Source organism: Triturus cristatus, chromosome 10, assembly GCF_964204655.1.
Source record: "Triturus cristatus chromosome 10, aTriCri1.1, whole genome shotgun sequence".
Lineage (NCBI taxonomy): Eukaryota > Metazoa > Chordata > Amphibia > Caudata > Salamandridae > Triturus > Triturus cristatus.
In genome coordinates this window covers 1037042691-1037063259 of record NC_140593.1, presented here as the reverse complement: position 1 = coordinate 1037063259, position 20569 = coordinate 1037042691, and the positions used below count along the sequence as shown (strand labels likewise).

Below are 20569 nucleotides of genomic sequence, written 5' to 3'. Positions count from 1 at the left end.
TTTTGTAGTTTTTATTCTAAATTCACAAAAGATTGGATACCTCTTTTTAAAAAACGCGCTATTTTCCACTTCAGGGCAGTCTACACGGAAGTGTTCAAACTGGAGGATGATTAATTAATTTTCAATTTTGGTTCATTCCTGAAGTCAGCTGTACGGTCACGCAGAACTACGTGTGCCCAATGAAGGTCGTCAGAACTGTATATTATCGTAATGTTGTTAAACGGACCCTATCGATTTTGAATATATGATAGATCCCGTAAATTGTGGACCATTTTAGCCATTGTTGTAAATTAATTGTACCTTTTTGCCTTGATATGCTTCTATGTACGGATTGTTTTTACTCTTTTTATTGTGCTTTTATGGATATTCTATAATCGAATAAAGATATTTTGAATTGAAATGTTTCACTGTTGAGAAATTCCTTCCCTTATCCAGCACTCATTAAATAACGTAGATGTTGCCTTCCCGCTTCCAAAATGGCAACAGCTGCACCAAACGTTAACACTAACTTTACATTGGTTTCCATGGTATGAATGGTCATGCAAATCTATAGTGAATACCCACAAACCTGCAGATTTGCCGTCGTTTCAATCTTTTTGCACCACCCTCTCTCTCCAAAACATTCATTATTTCCTTTTCGAATCCAAACACACGATGGTCGAAAATCCAACCGAGTGACAAGTTTTCCACCATCCCAAGTCTATTTTAACATTCTAAACTGCTAAATGTAGACTCTTAAATCCCTTTTTGAGCACCCAATTCACACACAGGTTGTGCAAAAACAATTGTGAACCATGCCCAACATAATGACAACTGCCTTTTGCAGCTTAGATAAAACATGAACAATTAATTTCCAAATTTGGTTCAGCCATTAAACACAAATATAAAAAGCAAACAGTTACACTGCAAGTGCCTGCACAAATGAAGAGTTACGGCACCAAGTAACAAATACAGGTACTTGCATACAGAAATGGTCTCATAATGCAGATTCAAAACAAAATACATACCCAGTCCAACTAGCGCCATTCTTGAACTTGTAAAATTGTTTTGCACAAATCGATGCAGCTAAATAAAAAAAAATTACAAATAAATTACGATAAACAGTTTGGTTTATATGTGATAAAGCGCTGCTTATATGATGATGGGTAATTTGAATCGGGGTAATACTCCTAGCAAGTATAATAAAAGGAATAGTAAATGTAAAGCACACAGAAGATCCAAAACAAGCATGTCTTCTCTCCATAAGGGGCAACTTAAACAAATTAGCCGTATCATTATAGCCATTATTCATCCTTGCCAGAATGTGTTTAATTGTGCTTTTAGTAAGAGTCAAAGATCCCTAATGTCTCAGGCATGGCAGTGTTGTGCTTGACCCCTTTCTGTTTTACTTATTTTTTGCTAGATCTACTTATAAGCTTGCCGGGGTATATTTCCCTGAGGCTAAGAAATGTGTTTAACTACTAATATAAGCCTGTGCTGTTCCAAATTATGCATGATGTGGCCTTATTCCGTGAAGCACATGATAAAGATAATTGTTATTTTTGCACCATTGGGCAATCTACATGGCAGATACAAGCTTCAACAGTTGCAACATGATTAAGCTAAAATAACTGGTGTGTGCTCATGATACAATATGGTATTACATAATAGTAGCAGTTAAGTAACATTTATAAAGATTGAGCTATTGAATGATATATGCTTCCTCTGATGACATTATTTCAATGAGATGTTCGAGGCTCCCCATGAATCAGTTTCCACTGCCAAATGCCTCCGACAGGTTTCTTGCTATCAACTTCGCGTTTTCACCCTAGATGTCTCGACATAGCTCAGTTAGGATTTATTAATATTTCATAAACCGTGAGCAATAAACTCCAAATCATTTCCTGAAAGTGCTATTTGAATTACTACAACTCCTTGTATAGATGTCATTTGTTCGATTTGTTTTGTCCATAGTCAGTGAAAACGCACCCATCGCTTAAGATGAGCTCTAATACAATTAAACTATGAACAAGAAGCAATTGCTTTCCCACTTCCATAGCATAGACATTTTTTCTTCACTAACCACATCCATATTTAATTATTTTCATTTCTATACTCAATTAAACTTTTTCAGTTAACTATGCTCTTTGGTTGTTCTCTCTTTACTCTGCCACCTTGATTTTTCAATGACTGCAGTCATCTTCTGGAAGTATTTTGCCTGGGTTTGCACTGCAAATATTAATTTTATGCACATCTGGCTTTCAGTAGCACTCGCAAGCATCCCCTATTGGTACCAAGATACTTGTGTGTCCAACAATTATGACCATAATTTGACAATCGCTTTACATAGTCTAACAAATTCGCAAGGAAAAAACACGATGCCAGTTTATAGAAACCAGTTGCAACAAGAATAACTTTCATGAATCCAAAATGGATTAAAATGTGTGGTATGTTTTATCCTAGATAGTTAAAAACGAAATAATGTATGCTGGGCACAGATAGTAGACTGGAGCCAAAGTAATCAGTTCATGTGCTCTCAAAGTACTAATAACATCGTATGGATTGTGCTAGTGGACTTCTCCTAGATTTCTTATACAACCCCTTTTTGACTTTGATTAACAAACATCTTTCATTTTCCTGAACTAAGAAACCTTTTGTTCAAGCTGAATTTTTAAAGTTATAGGTTTAGCTTGTCTTGAAATTAAGTTTAGTTCAGGGATCCTGTTTAAAGCTGGCTTTTTATCTTACAAAAGAAAATGAGAGCATGATCTGGTCCCAAAACATTCAATAGCCTCCATGGTCTGCATAATTCCCTCATTATTTCAGGAGATGACTGGACTTCCGATTAAGTGTCAAAGAGGTACCAGCAGACACCAATACCCTTTACATTCTTACAAATGAGCTAAAAATACAATTCCTGAATCATTTTTCCTCCGTCATGACCTGGTCTCATTTTTCCCTTTTGGAATAAAAAGATAATCATAACACATTGCATGTTCTTTATGCCTCTTTCGTCACATGAGCAGCACCCCTGAGCCTCAAACTGAGTGGACTGACTGGCTTTGTAGTTATCAGCTTGGACGGCACCCGCATTCTTTGAGTTTATAATGGGGGTCTGCAGAAGTGTTTTAACCACCACGAACATTGCTATGGTGAACTGTCTGCATACAAAAATATAAAGGATAGTAAGTAAACAGCCTGTCAAACACACCAAATGTGGGACACTCTGTATCCCTCCGTCTGCCTCACATACCTCACAAATGTTTTTTTTAAACTGCTGCATGCAAAATGATATTCTGTAGGATTGCCCCCGCACCTAGAGGCATTTCATTTGTATAGTGCAGTGTGCAAGCGATTTAACTCATTCATTAACCAGTCATCGAGGTTCAGTTAAAACTATGCAAGATGCCATAATTTTTTAACTTCCATTTTATGGAGGTGGCGCAAACCTAGCCTCAGAGTTCAGGAGAAAACTGTACCTTTGCAACAGGATGCATTGCCAACTTGAGAGAGATTTACTGGTATGCTTACAAAACTCAGGACAATAAATATGTAGAAATAAAGAAATACAGTATCATTGTGAAGTGAGGCAAACAAGAGAAGGGCTTCAGTCTACAATGCTAAGACGACTGTACAGGTGGGTTTTAAGATCTTTCCTCAATTTCACAAGTAAACAATTCTGAAGTGCAAAGGGATGCATTCAAGAAAACATGTATGCAAACTGCATGTCTAATGGATTTTCACCATGGAAGGTTACATGATCCTAGTTGTGTGCATGCCACAGGGAACACTCTTATTACTTGAATATATAGTTCCATAAGCTCCAGACTGCACACACTTTGAAGTGGATTCTGACAAGGAGAGGGTCAATAAGAACTCTGGGGCAGCAGTAAGTAGTGTCCTGCCATTGTAGATGTAGACAATACATGTAGTCCCCAAGAGAAAAAGACAAGTCTATTTTTTTTCACCAATTCTCTCCCATCAGACAAAGAGAAACTTTGTATGTGCCTTCATCACTGGTATCTGACCATGACCCTTCAATTTTATTATTACACAGTGTTTCCCTCATCTTACAGCACCTTATTGAAGTCACTAATACATCCTGTAAATTCAGAGTATTCAAACTTAAACAAAGTCTACATTTCTGTTGTAAAATTGGTTTGTAAAAATACAGGTTATGCACCTTAATGTTTAGAAATACATGCATGGCTCAGATCACATGCAAAAATATGAAATGCTGCATGAATTACACACAACAATCAAAACAATGGTGATAGCAGGATACTAAATCATGTTCTCAGTTATTTAGACTGCTGTTTACAATACATTACAAGCACACTACATGTTATTTATGGCTCTACTAGAAACGGTGAAACTTTTCTGTAGTTTCCCTTAAAACATACTGATAAACCCTTAACCTCGACGAGAAACAGCTGCGTGGCAATTGTACAACTATTCAAACATTCTTGTGGAAAATTAAAATTGGAATGATTTCATTGTTACCTGTTCAGATGTACACTTTCCAATCCTGAAGTCGGGGCAGTACAAAGAGTTGGAAAGGGCATTTCGGTAAGATGCTGCATGCAGATTTTCAAGGACACCTAGGAGGAGGAAGAATGTAAAATAATTCTAAATAATTAATAGCGGTAGTCATTCTAACTACAAATATACATTCACAGAAATGTAAGACTCCTTAGATTACACCTTTGTGCACCACTCACTGTCCTGTACCACATGAAGTTAAAGCAATACAAGAGACCTAAAAAAATAAACTACCCATTTTATGAATGGATTAGCAAAGGAACAAATGAGGACAAATCCTTTGCTTCTAGTTATAAGCTATTTGTTTAAAAAAAAACTACTTTTAAGGGCACGGAAGTATAGGATGTGGAACAGAAGCATCAGAGAAACATTTAAAGATAAAACTTACAAAAAGTATTTGCTATCATCAGTACAATCAATGATGCTATGTTTCATAAAAATTGTTTAAGTGTTTTTAGGTTTCTTTCTTAACAGCTGTCATCCGTAAGCATGGGGAGAGATCTTCAAAGCTTTACTGCCTACTGATATCGAAGAAAAAGCCAGAGGTTTTGATGCATCCAATTCGAAGAATGCTTAATTTTTTCAAACTTCACCGGCTGCCAGATATTATTAGCTTTTTGCAACATACTGTGGGATTTCCAGGTGTACTGCTGTACAACTGAGACATTTATAGTTTTTACCTTACTTTATACCCTAGTGGAAGCCAGCTGAGAGTATGCAGCACCAATCAACAGGGAAGGGGGGGGGGGGGGGGGATGGTGGTTGGTCTTATGTACCAATAGAATTCAACCTAGCCAAAACTAGAACATGTTCCCCTTGTTGAGTTAGAATAGGACCATCGACTTAAGTGTTTGGGTTTAATTCTTTGTATATTTGAAGCGTTACATCTATTTTTAGGTCTTGTCCATCAGACAGCTTTTAGTTGTATTTTAGGTGAAAGACTCTTGTGGATCATGCCAGCACCATACAGCGGGCTTAGAAATCACCCATTGATTAGGACTGGTGGCTTGATGGTCAGCCTCGTTTACTTGCTTTTTATGGGAAGACTCATTTCGGTTTGTGTGTTTGTCCCTCGCCTCTATCCTTTTGAAAAATAGCTTCTATTCTTCTACGACTCACATTCAGTGAACTCATTTTCTAGCTCACTAACTCCTGTGCTGCTTCACCCCCACCAATCAAAAGCTGCCCGTACAACCTGTGTTGCTTGCTTTCTCCTTCATTCGAACAATGCTTTTCTCACCCCTCCCTGCCTTTCATTTTTTTCAATTTTTATTAGCTGTTTCCAGTGCCTAGTCTCAAGCATCTCTGTTGCTAGAGCACTCACCACCCACTCTAAATTTCTTCCCAGACCTGCTTACCCCCCCAGTTGTCCCTGAATCCCTGCAAACATGTAACCTAGATTTGTTTACCTTCTTTCGAAGGGCCATGCAGCTGCTCTACTTTTATTTTCTTATCCAAATGACATCAGCCATCTTAGATGGTAAATTATAAAAGAAAATGTGCCGGGGCATTCGCTAAGTGCATGGATGTGTAGTGACCTATACGCGCATATGTCCTCATGCAAGCAAGTGCCTGGGGAATAAAGCGGGTGCGGCTGCGTAATTGTGCCCCTTTTTTGCCGTTGCTACATAGCTGTGGCAAAGCCAACAGGTCAAATAGGCAAGACCTCCTAGCTATGAATATGCTTTTCTTTAGCTGGAGGGCCACTTTCCTTCTTAATTCATGCAGTAAAGCTTGTGCATCAGTATGTGATTTCAGCACACAAACGTTTGCTCACATAAATTGAGAAATACAGTATCATGAAAGTGTGCTTCCAACAAAAATCGAGAGAAGAATCTGTGGGTTCTGTCCATATTTCAAACGTCGAAATGCAGCAGGGCTTAAACCATGAGCAGTTTGTGACGAGCCACTACACAAGAGGCTTCAATACATGTGAAGGACAGGGGGACCGTTGACGATTGTCTATAGTTCATGTACACATAAATCCTGTGTTTTCTCTACCAGAAATCTAGGACTTCAAATGCCTTTAGAGTATAAATGAAAACTAGACATAGGATAAACCAGAGAAGAAAGATCAGGCACAGGGGTAACAACCACCAAACTCTGGAGTAGTCAAATGATGCTGCAAATAAAACAGCCCAATGATACATACAGCGTGACAGGTGCCAACATGAAAACTGGAGACAGACGATTCTCAACACATGTAAACTACAGGGAAAGTGGCACTGCACAGGTTTCCTCCTCGACCTTGTTGCACATCAATGTGAAAATGAATGAGCCTCTACACAACAAGTTGTCTATAATCACAAACCAGAGCAAGTTTTGTTTCAGCGAATCATCACAATGCTAGTAGGTAAACATTTCAAACCAACTTACCAACTTGAGGATTTTGATAGGCAAAAGCTTTATCAAGCTTCAGCTTTGACTGGAGGTCGGACACTTCCCAACGCCTGAATTCTGGAGCGGTGGTGACATTGATCAAGTATTCCATTACAGTGTCACTGCAGAAGAAAAGACCGATGTTCAGGCTGCATATATTCATTGAAAAACAGAACTCAGTAACAACAAATCACAAACTTCAATTGTTTCACTCTGTAGAAGCACCAGAAACCTAAGGAATATGCTACTTACCAGTATGCATCTGTTCTTGGCATGTAGAGCTGCAGAGCCACACACTTAGGATAAGATCGCCATCTGGTGTTGGGCTCGGATGATTGCAGGTTGTTGTTGTCTTCGGAAGAAGCCTTTTGGTCACGAGATAGGTGACTCCTCCTCTGGACAACAGTGCGCATGGGCATCCACTCCATCCTCAGTTTGTTTTTCGCCATGATGAGAAATGATGGAGTGTATAAGAATAAAGAGAAAGGATGTCCATGTGTAGTGTCTAATTAAGACAATGCTGGAACAGATACAGGTCCCGGGGAGGCGGGTGGGCGTGTGTGGCTCTGCAGCTCTACATGCCAAGAACAGATGCATACTGGTAAGTAGCATATTCCGTTCGAGGCATATGAGCTGCAGATCACACACTTAGGATAGACTATATAGCAGTGTCTCCCCTAGCGGTGGTCACCTGTATCCGTTGCAGCAGTTTGGAATAGAGTTTTTAGGACAGCTTGGCCTACGGAAGCTTGTTGTTTGGATTGCACATCAACACAGTAATGTTTAGTGAAGGTGTGTGTGGTAGACCATGTGGCTGCTTTGCAAATATCTTCTAAGGGAATGTTCCCTAAGAATGCCATGGAAGCCCTTATTTTGCGCGTGGAGTGCGCCCTAGGGGGAACTGTAAGAGTGCGTTTAGCTTTTTGGTAACATATTTGGATACATTTAACTATCCACCTGGCTATACCTGATTTTGAAATGGGGTTGCCTTTATGTGGTGGATTGAAAGCAACAAACAGCTGTTTGGTTTTGCGAAAAGGTTTGGTTCGGTCGATGTAATAAAGCAAGGCTCTTTTAACATCTACGGTATGAAGGGCTCTCTCAGCTACCGAGTCTGGATTAGGAAAGAAGACTGGTAGCTCGACTGATTGGTTAAGATGGAAAGGGGAAATGACTTTAGGTAGGAATTTCGGGTTTGTCCTAAGAACCACTTTGTTACGATGTAGTTGTAGGAATGGTTCTTCAAGAGTCAAGGCTTGTATTTCTCTTACCCTTCTGAGGGATGTGATTGCGATAAGGAAAGCCACTTTCCATGTTAGGAACTGCAATTCGCATTTATGCATAGGTTCAAATGGAGGACCCATGAGCCTTGTTAGAACAATATTTAGATTCCACACTGGGGAAGGTGGTAACCTTGGAGGAATGATCCTTTTGAGACCTTCCATAAAGGCTTTGATGGCTGGTACCTTAAATAGGGACAGGTGTTGTCTATTTTGTAAGTAGGTTGCTAAGGCCGCTAGGTGTAGACGTATGGAGGAATACGCTAAATTGCATCTTTGCAAGTGTAGTAAATAGCAAATAATGTTTTGGATGGAAGCATCCAGTGGACGTATATCATTGTTAGTGCAGTAAATGGCAAATCTTTTCCATTTTGCAGCATAACACGCCCTAGTAGTAGGTCTTCTAGCTTCTTTTATGATATTCATACAGTCTGGTGGGAGGTTCAGGTAACCGAGCTCTAAGACTTCAGGAGCCAGATTGCCAAGTTCAGTTGCTGTGGATCTGGGTGTCTGATTTCTCCATGGTTCTGGGTTAATAGTGCCGGGGAAAGGCGCAATTTTTGATGTGGAACTAGCGATCGTTCCACAAGTGTCGTGAACCAGGGTCGACGTGCCCAAGTGGGAGCTATTAGGATCAGTTTTAGTGACTGTTGTTTGAGCTTGCGTACCACAAATGGAATGAGTGGGAGAGGCGGAAAAGCGTACGCAAATATGCCTGACCAGTTCATCCATATTGCATTGCCCTTCGACTGTGGGTGTGGAAACCTGGCGGCGAAGGTTGGGCATTTTGTGTTTTCGTGCGTGGCGAACAGGTCTATGTCTGGTTGGCCCCATTTTTGGAAGAATGGGAATAGGACTTTGGGGTGTAATTCCCATTCGTGGATTTGCTGTGTGACGACTTAGGAGATCGGCAACCTGGTTGTGAACCCCTCGAAGGTGTTCCGCTAGCAGGTAGATGTTTTGGGGAATTGCCCATCTCCAGATGTTCTGTGCGAGTTGGGACAGTTGGAGAGAATGTGTCCCCCCCCTGCTTTTGTATGTAATACATTGTCGTCATGTTGTCTGTGCGGATGAGGACAGTTTTGTTCTTTAGATGTACTTGAAAGGATTTCAGTGCTAGGAACACCGCTAGAAGTTCTAGGTGATTGATATGGAGCAGTTTTTGTTGAGTGGTCCATCTGCCCTGAGTGGTGTGTTGAAGGAGGTGGGCTCCCCACCCTGTGAGAGATGCGTCGGTGGTCAGCACTACTTGTGGAAGAGGCTCTAGGAACGGTCGCCCTTTGGACAGGTTGATGTTTTGCCACCATTTCAGTGAACGAAGTGAGCGCCTGTCCACCAACACCAGATCGGTAAGTTGTCCGTGAGCCTGGTTCCACTGTTGTGCTAGACACTCTTACAAGGGACGCATTTGAAGTCGTGCGTGGGGTACGATGGAGATGCACGACGCCATCATGCCTAACAGTTGCATAAACACTCTTGCTGGAAGAGAGTGTTGTTTGAAATTTTAAGATGAGGTTTTGTATGTTGGCTATCCTGGCTGTGCTGGGATAAGCTATGGCCTTGGACGTATTTATGGTGGCTCCCAGATATTGATGTATGTGGGAGGGTTGTAGTTGAGATTTGGCATAGTTGATGGTAAATCCCAAGTTGTGTACGGTTTGAATAGTGCGATGAGTGTGGAGAACGCATTTGTCGAAAGTATTGGCTTTTATGAGCCAATCGTCGAGATCCGGGAAGACATGGATTTGTTGTCTCCTGAGGTGCGCTGCCACTACTGCTAAGCATTTGGTGAATACCCTGGGTGCAGTCGTTACTCCGAATGGGAGGACTGTAAACTGATGGTGCTGCCCGTCTACCACTAATCTTTGATACTTCCTGTGAGCGGGATGCATGGGGATGTGAAAGTATGCGTCCTTGAGGTCCAATGTGGCAAGGAAGTCGCCTTGTTGAAGTAGTGGGAGGACAGTTTAGTGGCTGGAGAGGTGCGGGTGTTGGTGTTGCCCCGTCCTCGGCCCTTGGTATTGTTTCCCCTATATCCTCCTCTAAAATATCCTCTGTTAGGGGATGTTTGTGCGGAGGTCTTGAAAGTGGAAGAGGTGACTGTTCCCACATTTTTGGAGGCTCCCCTGTAAATGGAGCGTCAAAAGGAGCCTCGGGGTTGTGGAGACTGTAATGCTCCCATGGATTTGGCAGTCTCGTTATCTTTCTTCATCTTCTCTAGTGCAGTGTCGACTGCGGGTCCAAATAGTTGCTCCTGATTGAATGGTTGAGCAAGAATGGTTGTTTGTACTTCCGGCTTAAAGCCTGAAATACGTAGCCATGCGTGGCGTCTAAGTAATACGCTTGTGTTGACCGCTTTAGAGGCAGTGGCCGCTGCGTCCAGTGCACATTTGATTGAGGCATTAGATATCAGTTTTCCCTCTTGGTTGGCCTGGGATTTGTACTGATCTGGCAGATCTTCTAGCTGATCATAATGAGCCCTATCATATCGGGCCAATAGGGCTTGTGTGTTGGCAATACGCCAATGGTTAGCAGCTTATGCTGCTACCCTTTTGCCCGAAGCCTCTAGGAGCTTGGACTCTTTGTCTGGGGGCGGTGTGTCTCCTGTTGTTTGGGAGTTAGCCCGCTTTCTTGCGTTTGAAACGACTAGTCTAGAGGGAGCTGTGCCTTAATGTACGTGGGATCCTGTGGGGCCGGTCTATATTTTTTTTCAATTCGGAGGTTAAGAACCCTAGCTCTAACAGGGTCTTTAAAAACCTCAGTGGTGTGTTTTATGGCTCCCTTAATCATGGGCAAGATCTGAACTGATTTTTGCGACTGCTCAAATGTGTCGAGGAGAAAGTCCTCTTCAGGTGTATCTGAGTGCATGGTGACGCCATGGAACAGTGCCGCCCTGTTTATCAGCTGTCCAAACCCTAAATGGTCATCAGGAGGGGAGGGTTTGGAGGGGTATGTAGTGGGATCAGGAATATCAGGTAAAGGGTAAGCCCAGTCATCTAAGGGTGCCGTATCCGGGAGTGTAAAAGGATCATTAGGATCATTAAGGTCATCCGGGTCTCCCCCTCCCCCTAAATCATCATCATCCTGCGGAGGTGGTGTATGTGAAGGAGATGGTAGAGGAGAAGGAGGTGGGGGCAGAAGGGGTGGGATGAGAGGTAATATTGGAGAGGAAGGACGAATGGGTGAGGTGGCAAAGTCCTTCTTCTTTACGGGAGCTGGAGGAGGTGTTGTGTCCAGCTTCCTTTTCTTGTATGGCACAGTGGTGACATGTCCGTTTTTTGGATTGATATAAATCCTTTTTTGCGTGGGATCCGGGCGAAAAAGTTCTTCATTGTCCGAAAGTGGCTTTGGCACAGACTTTTTCTGTTCCGATCTGTGTTTTGGGTGATCGGTAGAGTCTTTGTGGTGTGGACTTTCAGTACCGAGGATGGTTTCGGTGCCGAAGAACGTTTTGGTGCCGAGGAGATTTCGGCCTCGATGGTCTCGGAGCCTGCTTCGGTGCCGAGAGGGGTCGAGTCTTCGGTGCCGAAGGTATTGTGGGCACAATAACATGTGGTTTGCTCGAGCCCGAGCCACCTGCAGGCTTATATTTCTTCGGAGCCGGGCCCGAGGGCGGGGCTTCTGAAGATGATTTTCGGTCGCGACTGGGGCCAGCTGGCGAAGTCTTGACCAATGTCTTTTTTGGGGGGGTTGGGGTAGGGGCACTGGTACTCACTCGTTGCCCCGGAGTGATGAGGTCATCAGAATCGTCCGCTTCGGATACGATTTGGAGGTCTTCGGAGTCGTCTTCTGGGACATCCTGGGCAAAGATGTCTCTGGTTCTGGAGCTGGTCTGGCCATGATATGGCGTCGAGCTCTTCGGTCCCGGATGGTTTTCTTGGAACGGAATGCGGCGCAGGCTGGACAGTTGGATTCGTTGTGTTCCGGCGAGAGGCACAGGTTGCAGACCTCATGGTGGTCACTGTGGGGGAACTTTGCTCCACATTGGGGGCATTTTTTAAAAGGTGTCGTTTCCATGAGCCGTATCCGGAACCGGTCCGAGTGGATTTCAACGTCGAGTTGTAAAGGTTGTTTTCGAAAGCTGGATTTCAGAAGTTTTCAGCCGGAGTGGAAAAGTTCATCCGAACCCAATGGCGGAAAAAAACAATCTGAGGATGGAGTGGATGCCCATGCGCACTGTTGTCCAGAGGAGGAGTCACCCATCTCGTGACCAAAAGGTTTCTTCCGAAGACAACAACAACCTGCAATCATCCGAGCCGAACACCAGATGGCGATCTTATCCTAAGTGTGTGATCTGCAGCTCATATGCCTCGAACATATGGATATCTGAAGTAGTTTCAGACCTATGTTCTTCATGCCACCTTGCATATACACATCAGGAACCTAGTGTGGTGTCAAGTTCTGAATGACGTCTCATCAGAACCTGCTTGCTTTTACTCAATATTGAAGATGTCAACTGGAATACAATAGATAATACATTTACAGTATTCATACATATTGCTTGTCCTTTGCACAATGTAACTGATGCACCAGGAGGTCATATTTTACCCCACATTAATAATGCTTATCCTTGTGGCACAAAGTCGCTTTCGATGCCTTTGAATCATGAACGTTATAGACCTGATGGTCTCTTATGAAGTCCGTTCATTCTAATTTGCCAGAGTAATTGTACAGCATTTTATAATGTATAGAAGAAAAAAATGGGATTGTATCGGTTAAGTTATCGCACCTTGTAGGAGACCTATGTTTGATGTGGTTATTTACGCCCTACAACCCAAGGTGTGACTTGCAAGTTGGATCAGAAGATCCAGAATGTATGCAGTTTAAAATAGGCGAAAACCAAAGCACTCAGACAGTATCTTTGAAATAGTACAAGGTCCAAACATTTCGAAGGCTAAATTGGTTTGGACAAGCGGTGACAAGTTCCAAGTGAGGAAATCAGACAAAATCAAAAGTTTTCTGTGCAGAACCCTTAGAAGTAGTAAAGCCATATGGTGTATAATAGCACCAAAAACAAATTGCCATGATAGTGATGGCTGACAAATATACACAGACAGCTGTGGGGTGTGGTGCAAACCCCAGGTCCTAGGTCAAATTCTATTACGGCTCACTATGTAAAATTATAGATTGTGGAGAAGGGTCCCAAATCCTGGTGTGAAACCGACCTATAAACTCGTTCCAGAGTACACAACCAAATTCGGAGGTAACAGTCTAATGTACATCATGAATGGATTGAGTCCATACCCTAGAGAGCAAGGTGGGACCACTGCTGTGATTCGGGCCCGAGCTGGCTGTGACTGCTGTATATTGAGGACTGGAGCCGGTTGCGTGCGTGCCCACTTTGGTGGCTGCTCCTAGGGAGGGCTGCGTTGCCCGACCAGGGCCTGATCACTGTGAACCGGACTGTGGGAAAGCTCAGGCGCTTGAGCGTTTCAGCGCTACAGGAAGGGTAGACTGGGGTACCTACGGATTCTACAGCTGTACGGCCATGGGAAAGCCGCGTGGCAAGCAGGGAGGAGCGCACCCGGAGCCGGACGGCGACGTGGAGGAGCAGAGAGCGCAGGGGAAAGCCGATTCGCCTCCTGAGGGGATGATGTAACAGCAGGTGGATCAGAATCTCCAGGCGATCACTGACACGAAGTAGGCGCTTCAGCAGGACATTGCTCAAGTGTCGCTGGGGCCGGGACTCCTGCGGCGGACCATGCGAAGCTGGTAGATCGGGTGAAGCAGACGGAGACTACTCTGGAAGCCCTGGAACCATTGCAGAAAGCACTAGATGTTAAAATGTGTGATGTTTAGCGTAGGATGCAAGCACTGGAGAAGAGGGCTGAGGACGCCAAAGGACGCAACAGACGGAATAACATACGAGTGGTGGGCCTGCCAGAAGGGATCGAAGGGGAAAGTATGCTTGATTATCTGGAGAAATGGTTCCGTACCGAGGTGGCTCCGGAGGGTCTAACTCCGTTTTACACGTTGGAGCGCGCACACAGGGTTCCTGCCCGCCAGTTTGACACGTTGGAGCGCGCACACAGGGTTCCTGCCCGCCAGTTTGTGCCTGGGAGACCACCCCCCCCCCCCCGAAGCCTGTAGTGGCCCGTCTGCTCCACTATAAAGATAGAGACCTCTTGCTGCACAGGGCGCGTACGTCTGGCCCATATAAAGTGGACAATAGCAATGTCACACTATTTCCGGATTACACCCTTGAGGTACAGCGTCATCGAGCCTCGTTCCTGGCGGTTAAGAAGGCCCTCCGGGACGAAGGCATCCAATACTCTCTGATGTTCCCGGCAAGGCTGCGAATATCGTTGGATGGCATGGAGTTGGCTGGAATCTTACCGGACAGGAGTGGGTGCAGCGAGACGCACTGGGGGACAAAGGGTGGATGTACCTCGGCCGGGCCGTGAGCAGCGCTCCAGGAGACGACGCAACGAAGCACAAAGACTCACCACTACTCAAACAGAGAAAGAAAGAATGGCGGTACTACAGGCTGTGACCGAGCTGTCCCAGGCGAGTGACACTGCGATGCTGAGACGGACGACTCTGAAAAGGGCTCGGAAGAATCAGACTCAGATGGAACTGATGCGAGGAGTGTTGCCATGCCGCATATTACTCCCAGAACAGCGGATGAGATTGTGGACGCTTCATCTGGTGACATACCTAGTAAGAGGGGCCGGTTGACACGGGTGGAGTTAGCCTTAGGGGGAGACATGGGGGAGCACTAACTGAGTTGCGGGGCCAGTCGGATTGCTCAGGGCATGTAGGTCCTCGCCTGTCGGGGGGATTCTTTTATAATGGGGTTCGGCGATGGGGTGCGATGAAGCAGCGAGCCAGGTCTTCTTGGTGATGGACTCTCTGGGTGAGGGTGGGGGTTCCTTTCCAACCGACCCAGCATTTAGTGGACCCGGTAGGGAGATATGTGGCTGTCATGGGTAGATTGGATGGGAGGGATGTGACACTGAAGTGTGTATGCCCCCAGTGTGGAACAGAAATCCTTTTTTGCTACATTAACGGGGAACCTGGCACCTTTGACAGGCTCAGTGTTACTAGGGGGTGATTTTAACTCCATTCTGGATGCTGAGCTGGACAGGTCCCACCCCCCCCCCCCCCCCCCCATTGCCTCAGGTGCCTGCCCATAAGCTTTCTAAACTTAGGAAGGACTGGCAAGCTGAGTGGGGATTAATAGATACATGGTGAGCCCAACACATAGGAGAGCGCGACTACTCTTATTATTCTCCCCTACATGACTTACATGTGCGGCTGGACACGGTGCTATGCTCTCCGGATGTTCATGCATTAGTGCGCTGTAGTGAGTACCTGGCGAAAACAATTTCGGACCATAACCCGCTGCTATTGACAGTAAGATGGTCCCGGGAGCGGCCTGTTATCCCCACCTGGCGGTTACGTCCTGAAGCCTTGGAGGACCCGGTGTTTCGAGCTGAGATCCGGGAGGGAATAGAGCGTTATATTTTGAGAATGGGGGGGGGGGTGGGGGGGTCAGCGTCGACCCTAAGCCTGGAATGGGACGCATTTAAAGTGGTAATACGGGGATTATGCATCGCTAAATGGACAGGTATGCGGAAAACGCTGTTGCAGGATATAGAAAAGGGGGAGCAACGGTTGCGACGGGCAGAGAAAGCTTACCCATGGACCCCTGGATTGCAAGATGAGGTTATGACGGCGAGGGAGGAGGTGGCGACACGATTACGCTGCTTTGACCATACCTGGTACGTGCACATGCGGAGAGAGATAAGATGGGCTCCCTCCTGGCATGGTTAGCAAGTCCGGCTCCGCGGGGTACGCCAATCCTAGCCTTGACTACCTCGACGGGGATGCCGGAGTATACCCAGCGAGGGATTAATGAGATGTTCCTAGCATATTATGTGGTACTCTATGAAAGCAAACTACAGGGCATGAATGATGGGTTGAATGAGTTTTTAGCTGAAGTACGATTGCCACGTCTTGAGGAAGACCAGGGGGAGCATATGGCGCGCAAAAAAACTCCGGGGTCAGACAGATTGCCAATAGAATTTTACTCGGCATATGTTGACGAGTTGACCCCGAGACTCCGGGCGGTCTATCGTGAAGCCAAGGAAATAGGGAGATTGCCGGCTCTGCCCGAGAGGCTATTATCATTCCGCTGTTAAAACCAGGGAGAGACTCGCTATCTGTCGGCATATCGCCCGCTATCAATGTTGATGACGGACTATCAGATTTTAAGTAGGATCCTTGCGTCCCGGCTGCTTCCTTATATGAAATACTTGGTCCACGGCGACCAGGCGGACTTTATCCCGAAGAGAACCACTGCAACCGTGTGGCGACTTCTGCGAATCCTGGGAGAGCGTCGCGCTAATACACCAGACGCGGCGGTTCTCTCGGTAGATACTGAATAGGCGTTTGACAGTTTAGAATGGCCATATTTGTCCAGAGTCCTTCATGCATATGGTCTTGGGAAATCCTTTGTAGAATGGACGGAGCTGCTATATAGGTCGGCGACGGCGCGCGTGCGCACAGATGCGACGATCTCTCCAGCTTGCCCGACTGGACGGGGCTCGCGACCGGGATGTCTCCATTATTATTTGCTCTGGCCATCGAGCCTCTAGCATCCCATGCCCGACTGGGGAACTACTATGCTGGTTTGTATTTGCGGGGAGACATACAGTTTATTTCCCTATATGCAGATGATTTATTGATGTTCCTAGGAAATAGGACAACGGACTTAGATGGCACGAGACAGTTACTTCGTGTGTTTAGACGTTACTTGGGGTTGAGGGTGAATTGGGCAAAGACTTGCTTATTTCCAGTGGCCCCGACTGCGACGGAACCTCCCCAGCTGATAGAGGCTCTATGGGAGCCTAGATGTCTGTCTTATCTAGGCACCAATATTTACCACGCCCCCGACGATTTACTGGAGGGCAACTTAGGTCGGGCCATGCATCACCAGGCAGGTCGCTCCCCTCACCGCCGCACAGCCCCTGTGAGACTCGCGCTCCGCTGCTCCAGCCGCATGCCAGGTGATTCACTGTGCCCCGCACTGGTGTGTCCCTGACTGTTTTTCTGCTTGTACCCTGTGCCTTTTCCCTTTTTTGCCTTCTGTACCCTTCCTAATTGCTCTTGCTTGTACCCCTGTGCCTGTTCCTTTTTGCCTTCTGTAACCTTGTGCCCCCCTCCTCCTTGCCCCCCTGCCTCCGTTTTCCCGCCGCTTTTTGCCCCCCTTCCTCAGTTTCCCCGCCGCTTTTCCCCGCCGCTGGCCCTGCGGCCCCGCCCTCCTTGACCCCCATTGGCCACCCCGCTCCCACCTCCCAGCTCCTCCTCCCTCCCTCTGCCCTCATATGAAGGCCGCGCAGCGGCCGCGCCGCTGGCGCGCCGAAGGTGCGCCAAAGGCAAGCCCGTCTGCGCCTGGACCGCGCCCAGTGCCAGGACCCCGCCAACGCCAGCCCACATGACGGATCTACGACGGCGCAACCCTCAACGCACTCAATACCGTCCGGAACCCCACCTGCTGACGGGCCGCCCCGAAACGCTTCCACGGACCCTTCACCTGCACAACTTGCAAGTTCACCTGCCTCCGAACATGCACCGCGCCCGCCAAGCCAAACTCCAGCAGCAACCTCAAGTGCATCCTGCTCAACACCCGCTCCGTCCACAGACACGCCGTCGAACTCTGGAACCTCCGACACAACCTCACCAGACATCGCCTTCCTCACTGAAACATGGATAAACGCCTCCTCAGCCCCCGACATCGCCATCCCGGATGGATACAAGATCATCAGGAGGGACCGCGTCAACCAGACCGGAGGAGGCATCGCCATCGTCCACAAGAACACTATCCGCATCACGACCGACGCCGACGACACCTACGCCACCGCCGAACACCTCCACTTCCAGATTCACACCAACCCAAAGACGACCCTCAGAGGCACCCTCATCTACAGACCCCCGGGATCACACACACAATTCAGCGAAGACTTCACGGACTTCATCAGCCCACACGCCCTCCAATCCGCCGACTACATCCTCCTAGGGGACCTCAACTTCCACCTGGAGAACAACAAGGACCGCAACACCGTCACCCTGCTGGACAACCTCGCCAACCTCGGACTCAAGCAACTGGTCAACACCCCCACCCACTACGCCGGCCACACGCTTGATCCCGTCTTCTCATCCAGCAAGCACATCGCCTTCAGCCAGTCCACCGGACTTCACTGGACCGACCACAGCTGCGTCCACTTCAGCTTCAGAACAAGCATTTACAATGCAACGGTCTCGGCATTGTTAAAGTTAGAGCTATTGGCATTGCTCATGACATTTTTTTTTGTTTTTAAAACATTTAAAGAAACGGCATTGTTATTTACAATGTCAATAGCTTAATCACTCTCAAAAGCAAGATTTATTATGCAAGCATTATTTGGGAAGTTTGGCAAATCCATAATTATGAGGAAAACGCTGCAGCATCGCAAAATGCCAGTGGCCCAGACTAATATGCATGATTAGTATTTGGATTCCATGCCCATTCCTTCTTTGTCCTCTCTGCTGAAACTGCTGTCTGAAGTGTCAAATTTTATTAATACTAAACAAAAAAAATCGCACTACCGTGCCAGGGCCAGACTTGGCGTTGATAATGATTGTTTGAAAAGGGAACTTTGAAAGGATACGAACTTGACCAATTCTGGTTTCAAAATATAAGAGAACACTGCAGAGGCATGCGTCTACCGACTGTTGTATATAATTTGGGATATATACCGCCACTCAGTGCCTTGCTGCAACAGAGAATCTTCGGTACCCCAGTACTTGCAGCGTTTTGTAAAAAGCATATTTCCAAGCAGTCATCGAACACCGCCGCCTTTCTCCGAGGCAGAGCAGAAATGCCTCGGAGAAACGCAGGTCGTTTTCGGATTCGGGGGCGTGTTTTGCTGTTATCTCCTCAAGCCACTGGCTGGAGGAGATAATTAGACTTTCTGCAAAAAACACGCCCCCCGATCCGAAAAGGACGGGGCCTGATCGGAGTGACGGGACCTCTTCTCCAATGGCTGGCCAGCATTCAAGAGGCCAGCCAATGGAGAACAGGGGAGAAGAGGGGCGGGTTCAAGCCCCTCTTCTCCAAAACATTAAATCTCTCGACTTCCGGTTCTGCCTTCGGCAGACCGGATGGTCCCGAGACCTAAAAACCACTACCCACCACCACCCACAACAGGTCCCTCACAGAAGCTGGAGCAAGATCACCGCCGACCAGCTCACCACCTCCCTCAGCCAGAACCCACATGCCAGCACACCGGACCCCAACGTAGCAGCCCGCAACTTCACGCAGTGGCTGACTGCCTGCGCCGACGACCTCGCACCACTGAAGAACCCTCCCAGCAAACCCAGAAGCAAGAAGGCCCCCTGGTTCACCAGCGAACTCAAGGACTCCAAGAAGACCTGCCGCACCCTCGCGAAAGCCTGGCTCCTCGACCAGACCACTGACAACATGACCGCCCTCAAACACGCCACCCGCAAGCACCACCAGCTCATCCGCACCACCAAGAAGAAATCACTGAAGGATCGACTGGACAACAACGCCCACGACAGCAAGGAACTCTTCAGCATCGTCAAGGAGTTCTCCAACCCCAGCACCGGCAACAACGACATCACCCCCTCACAAGATCTCTGCGACTCCCTCGCCTCGTTCTTCCACCGCAAGATTGCCGACATCCACAACGGCTTCGCCACACCATCCTCGCACCCAACCGTCGAACCAACGCACCCCACCGCCACCCTCTGCACCTGGACCACGGTGACCACCGAAGACACAGCCCGCACGATGAATACCATCCACTCCGGATCTCCGACTGACCCCTGCCCCCAACACGTCTTCAACAAGGCCGCCTCCACCATCGCACCCCAACTCCGAGACGTCATCAACACCTCCTTCGACACCGCCACCTTCCCGGAGAGCTGGAAGCATGCCGAGCTCAACGCCCTACTGAAGAAACCAACAGCAGACCCCACCAACCTCAAAAACTTCCGCCCCATCTCGCTCCTCCCTTTTCCGGCCGCCTTCCTCGAGACGAATGGATCCCTCGACCCCTCGCAGTCCGGTTTCAGAGCCAACCACAGCACCGAGACCGCCCTCATCGCAGCCGACGACATCCGAGCCCTGCTCGACAACGGGGAAACAGCGGCACTCATCCTCCTGGACCTCTCCGCAGCGTTCGACACTGTCTGCCACCGCACCCTTGTCCAACGCCTCAGCAACACCGGCATCCAAGAGAAGGCACTGAAGTGGATCATCTCATTCCTCGCCGGAAGAACACAGAGAGTCCGCCTCCCCCCGTTTCGATCGGAGGCCACCGAAGTCATCTGTGGCGTCCCGCAAGGATCATCACTCAGCCCCACCCTCTTCAACGTCTACA

At 47.1% G+C, this 20569-nt stretch overlaps 1 protein-coding gene across 1 annotated transcript in view; it reads right to left on the bottom strand.

Moving 5' to 3' along the window:
* Positions 1-20569, bottom strand: part of UQCRC2 (ubiquinol-cytochrome c reductase core protein 2) — a 104775-nt gene that overhangs the window by 49412 nt on the left and 34794 nt on the right. The window contains exons 6-8 of the mRNA XM_085629116.1: positions 6898-7022; positions 4483-4580; positions 1008-1065 (exon numbers count right to left, since the gene is read on the bottom strand). Coding sequence (XP_085485242.1) covers positions 1008-1065; positions 4483-4580; positions 6898-7022 — 281 coding nt within the window. The remainder of the gene's footprint in view (positions 1-1007; positions 1066-4482; positions 4581-6897; positions 7023-20569) is intronic.